The sequence below is a fragment of the Nicotiana sylvestris genome, chromosome 6 (genome assembly GCF_000393655.2).
Source record: "Nicotiana sylvestris chromosome 6, ASM39365v2, whole genome shotgun sequence".
NCBI lineage: Eukaryota > Viridiplantae > Streptophyta > Magnoliopsida > Solanales > Solanaceae > Nicotiana > Nicotiana sylvestris.
This window is the reverse complement of record NC_091062.1, coordinates 180,544,074-180,550,073: the sequence shown is the minus strand read 5'-3', so window position 1 is coordinate 180,550,073 and position 6,000 is coordinate 180,544,074. Positions and strand designations below refer to the sequence as shown.

Below are 6,000 nucleotides of genomic sequence, written 5' to 3'. Positions count from 1 at the left end.
CCCACATGCTCGAATCTGCCCGTTTTTATGCACATAAGGGATAGACCTTGAGGGATGGACCTGGTTCATGCCTGAGCTTCCTTTGTCAATCTTCAAAACAAACCTTTACTTGGGCCAACACAATGAAAGGTCATGATAATTGGTTTTCCTTTATTGAAAGAACTGATGGGAAAAGAGAGGGAAATCGGAGGTGCTACATTAATGAGTACAAACATACAAAATTAAAACATTAGGAATACAAGATAAAATTATCAAATAGATACTAATTTTTATGACCAAGAGAAATAATACCAAGTAGTTCTCTTAGAAAATATATAACTTTAAGTAAAGGCTTAGTAAAAATATCTGCTAATTGATCAGTAGTGCCAACAAATGATAATTCTATATCTCTCTTGAGGATATGATCTCTAATGAAATGATGTTTGATGTCTATATGCTTAGCCCTAGAGTGATGCACATGATTCTTTGAAAGACATATAGCACTAGAGTTATCACAAAATATTTGAATAGGTTTAAAAATAGTTCATAGTCACCCAGTTGATGAGACATCCATAATAACTATGCACAACATTGTCCAATGGCGAAATATTCAACCTCTGTTGTGGATAGTGCAACTGATCTTTGTTTCTTATTGTTCCATGATATCAGTACGTTTCCAAGTAATTGACATATCTCACTAGTGCTTTTTCTGTCTTCCTTATCACCTACAAGATCAACATCTAAAAAACCTTCTAGTTAAAAATTGTTATATCGTGGATACCATAGTCCATAAGAAATAGTTCCAATGAGATAACAAATTATTCTCTTTACAGCAGTCAGATGTGACTCCTTAGGATCTGACTGAAACCTGGCACATTTATATACACTAAACATAATATCTAGTCGACTGGCAGTTAGGTAAAGTAAAGAGCCAATCATTCCACGATATTTGGTTCCATCAACAAGATTTCCCTTTTCATCTTTGTCAAGATTTGTTGACGGACTCATTGGTGTGCCAATAGCTTTAGCACTACTCATACCGAACTTCTGAATTAGCTCATTTGTATATTTTGTCTAGCATATAAAAGTTCCTTCTTCATATTGTTAGATTTAAAGTCCAAGGAAAAACATGAGCTCTCTTATCATACTCATTTAAAACTCACTTTGCATAAGATTGGCAAATCCTTGCACAAAAGAGGGTTAGCACTACCAAAGATAATGTCATCAACGTAAACTTGAATAATAAGATTACCTTTCGATGATCTTTTGATGAATAGTGTAGTATCTACTTTATCTCTGATAAACCCGTGATCAAGTAGAAATGAGCTAAGTCTTTTGTACATGCTTGTGGAGCTTGTTTAAGTCCATACAATGCATTGGTCAACTTATACACATGGTAAGGAAACATTGAGTCTTCACATCTAGGAGGTTGTTTTACATATACCTCCTCCTCAATGAAGCCATTTAAGAAAGTACTTTTGACATCCATCTGGAAAAGTCTAAATCTTTTGAAAGACGCATATGCTAGAAGAATTCGTATTGACTCCAATCGAGCTACTAGAGCAAAGGTTTCATCGTAGTCGGCTCCTTCCTACTGTGAGTACCCTTGAGCTACTAACCTAGCTTTGTTTCTCACAACCTTTCCATTCTCATTGAGCTTATTTTTGAAAACCCATTTTGTTCCAATTACAGTAGTGTCTGCAGGCTTAGACAATAGTTTTCACACTTGGTTTTTGTCAAATTGATCCAATTCTTCCTATATTGCTTGTACCCAGCTTGAGTCTTTAGATCTTCCTCTATCTTCTTTGGTTCAATATGAGAAATCAGTGTTATATTTGCCTTCTTATTGAGAGCTCCCCTAGTTTTCATTCCTTCACTTAGGTTTTCTATGATAAACTTTTGAGGATATTCTGTTTCACTTCTCCATTCATTTAGACGTGTTATGCTCTTATGAGTAGTTGACTCCTTCTGTGATTCTGGTTGATTGTTGCTAATCTCATTAGTTGACTCTGTGATATCGTCTAGCCTGTTAGTCGACTCTTGAGATTTGCTTGACTGAGGTATTTCTTGATCTTCATCACCTACAATAATTCCTTTCTCGACCGTAGTGTTATTTTCATCAAATATAACATGTACTGATTCTTCTACAGATAGAGTGAGTTTCTTATAAACTCTAAAAGATTTACTGTTTATGGAATAACCTAGAAAAATGCCTTCATCACTTCTTGGATCAAATTTTCCAAGATTGTCCTTACCATTGTTGTGGATGAAACACTTGCTCCCAAAGGGGATGGAAATAGCTTTTGTTGGGTCGTTTACCTTTCTATAGTTCATATGGAGTTTTCTTCAAGATAGGTTTTATGAGTCATCTATTGAGAATGTGGCAAGTTGTGCTTACTGCTTCTGCCTAAAATTGATTTGGCAATGAATATTCTAGTATCATAGTTCTCGCCATATCTTGCAGAGTTCTATTTTTTCGCTCAACTACTCCATTCTGTTGGGGTGGTCTTGGAGATGAGAAGTTATGGGTGTATCCTTGATCATTGCAGAAGTCTTCGAATGCTTTGCTTTCAAATTCTCCTCCATGATCGCTTTGAATAGTTGTAATAAGATACCCATTTTCTCTTTCAACACTTTTACAGAAGATCTCAAAGTTTTTCAAATCTTTATCTTTGTGAGATAGAAAAATCACCCATGTAAAATGTGAGTAGTCATCAACATTAACAAAAGCATATCGTTTTCCTCCTATGTTAGCAGTTCTGGTGGGTCCACATAAATTCATATGAAGCAATTGTAAAGGCTTTGATGTAGACACAATGTCTTTGTTTTTTAAAGTTTCTGGTTTGTTTACCAATATGACATTGCATCACATACATGATTTCTAGAAAATTTGAATTTAGGGAGACCAATAACTAAATCATGCTTGGAGAGTTTCTCTATAAGATGCATGCTTGCATGACCAAATTTCTTATGCCATAATCATGGATCATCAGATAAGGATGTTAAGTAAATGTGACCATCTAGATTTTCAAACCATCAAGAATATAAATATTTCCATAACTTTTTTCTAGGAGGATTATTTTACCTGTCTCATCTTCAATAGCACAACCTGTTTTCTTGAACTTTACTTCATACCCTGAATCACATAACTGACTTATACTCAGAAAATTGTAGTTAAGTCCATCTACAAGATAAACTTTAGTAATATCACAGTTGTTATTGAATGGAACTATGCTAGTGCCGACTATCTTCCCTTTTGAGTCATCACCAAATTTAACACTTCTTCCATTTATCTTCGTAACTTCTTTGAACAGGTTTTTGTCACATGTCATGTGACTGGAACACACACTATCTAAGTACTATTTTCCTTTGTGGCTCTTCATGTGGTGCTCTGCAAAACATAATTATCAATTTCTTTTAGGTACCAAGCTTGCTTGGGTCCTTGTTGGTTAGTATTACTAAGATCAGGATTATTTTTGGGTTTTCAAATCCACCCTGAAATATTAGATTTATGAAATTGACAAAAGGAATATTTATGTCCACTTTTATTGCAGTAGTGACACATAGGGGTCCATTCTTGGATCCTCTACTTGTGTTAGTACTAGTGGACTCTATTCTAGCTGATCCTTTTTCAGTTGACTTATAAGTCGCCTGGTTCGACTTGACAGAACTATGACTGGTGGATTTGCGCATGCCATTGAGAATTCCTGAATTTCATCTTGAAGTACCTCCTTTTCAATTTCACATACTTCAAGCTTGAGTTCCAACTCTTTCTTTTCCCTGTTGAGTCTATTTAGTTCATTCATCATTTTTAGACCCTTTTAGAGTAAGGTCAAGAATATCTTGCAATTTATTACATATTTCATAATTGTAAGATCTTACCTCACTTGTTTCACCTCGAGCCATGAAACAATTCTCATTATCATCTTTGTATTCGTCGTCTGATGCATCTTCATCTGTCTAGCAGCTTGAGAGTTTGTTCATGTCATTTTTCAGGATTTTCATAAAGAATAGATTTGCTATCATTTTGTATTTTGAACTATCTTCACCACTCCAGCTTCCAAATGATTTGTTCTTGTTGAATCCTCTGGGAACGGTTTTTTTAAGATCTGGGCATTCAGCTTGAACATGCCTATATCTTCCACACTCATAGCATTTTCCATCACTCTTGTCTTGTTCATTATATTGCCTGGTTCGCTTGGGTGGTATCTTACCTCTTCTTGTGTTTCTATATCTCCTTATTAGACCATCCACGTTCCTTGATACCATGACAATCTCTTCTTCAAGAGTTTTAGGGTCGCCATCAATATCATTGTCTGTCCTTTCAAATGTAGCCTTGTAGGCGACTGTTTTCTTCTTTTCTTCTTGGCTTATTTTCTTGAGGTGAGTTTTCTAGAATGCTATAAGATCTCCTCGAAGATCATCATAATAAAGTTTATTTAGATCTTGTGATTCAAGTGCAACTACTTTTGTCTCCCAAGTGGTAGGTAGACTCATCAGAATTTTTCGAACTTGATCACCACTTGAGTATGGTTTACCAAAAGCTTTTAGATCGCTAATGATTTTGTTGAACCTCGTAAATATTTCTTTAATAGATTCTCCTTGTTTCATCTGGAAAAGTTCGTAGCCATGAACCAACATGTTGATGTGAGTCTCTTTCACTTTGTTGGTTCCTTCATAAGTAACTTCCAATTTATCCCATATTTCTTTGGTTGTATCACAACTAGAGATTTTCTCATATTCCTCTCCACTTATAACATTATAGAGTAAGTTTCTTGCTTTAGCATTGACTTGAACAACTGACATTTGCTCATCTGTGTATTCATCTATATCTTCTGGATCACCAGGTGGTTGAGTAGTTGTTGTAGTGGATAGTTTTCCTTTTTGATAACTCACCAAACTTTGATATTATAGGACTTTGCATATATTTCCATATGCACTTACCAGTGAGAAAAGCGTTGTCCATTAAAATACAGTGGCCTAACTTGTGATATTCCTTCTTGAAAGAGTGCTCCAACAATAACTTGATTTGCCAATCTTTTCTCACAAGCTATTAAGCAAAAAGTGTGAGACTTACTCTGATACCAAAATAAAATACAAGAGGGAGGGGATGGGGAGGGTGAATTCTTAGTTACGAAACTTTTATAAGTAGTTGACTAGTTTACTAGTTAATCAACTAAAGAACAGGATAATAGTAAATGCAAAAATAAAATACAGGAAATAAAGACACCAAAATTTTTATACTGGTTCGAATTCAATGTGAATCTTAGTCCAGTCCCCTGGGGTTGCAAGAGTGTTCTCTTTCAGTGATCGATATTTCTTGAGTACAGAATGAATGGTGTAGCTTTACACCAATAGCTTAGTCCCTATGTCTCTTTTCTTTTCTTGATACAATGCCTTACTAGTGTTTATCTCTTTTTCTTCTCTCACTAATTACACAACAGATCTAAAGGAACTACAATGCTTATTTGGAGTAAACATTTGTATTTATACTTTCCATTAGGCCTTCAAGAATCTTGAGAGAATGTAAAACCAATGGAGTTGATCCTTCAAAGGAATCATAAATTGATTCTTTCCAAGAATAAAGTCAAGTTCCCGTTGTTCTTCCTTAATTATGGTCTTGACAAGCTTTCCATCGGTTGGGCATATCTCTATGTTACTTGAGTCATATCCGCTGGATCCCTTAATTTTTCGCTTCATTGATTTTCAGTGATAGTGTTTCCTATTGATTTGGGGCCTTCCAGTAATAGCTTTTGTCAATCTAATTGGTTATTCTTGCTGGATCTCCGTTGTTTTTTTCCTTTTTCATCGCTGGTTCTTTTTTTGTTAGCTTCCGTCAATCTTTAATCGACTATTCTTGCCGGATCTCCGATGTTTCTTCCTTTTGCATCGCTGATCATTTATTCTTTTCCTTGATCTATTCCTGACTGATATTGCTTCTTGAATCCCTTTAATATATTCCTTGAGACCCTACACCAAATGCATTATTTTTCATCATTCAAACTTATAATTAACAACTTG

General features: G+C 35.1%; 1 protein-coding gene across 1 annotated transcript; it reads right to left on the bottom strand.

The window, feature by feature from the left end:
• Window positions 1-4,371: 4,371 nt before the first annotated feature.
• On the bottom strand, window positions 4,372-4,945 carry LOC104220918 (uncharacterized). The gene is made up of 2 exons (XM_009771882.1): window positions 4,924-4,945; window positions 4,372-4,859 (listed from the first exon to the last, which is right to left on the bottom strand). The coding sequence occupies exons 1-2, from the start codon at window positions 4,943-4,945 to the stop codon at window positions 4,372-4,374; spliced, it is 510 nt and encodes a 169-aa protein (XP_009770184.1).
• Between the last annotated feature and the right edge of the window lie 1,055 nt (window positions 4,946-6,000).

Coding starts and splice junctions, on each gene's coding strand:
- LOC104220918 (XM_009771882.1), bottom strand. CDS start 4,945: ATGGACAACGCTTTTCTCACTG. Junction 4,860..4,923: donor GGACAACGCTTTTCTCACTG/GTAAGTGCATAT, acceptor GTTATCAAAAAG/GAAAACTATCCACTACAACA.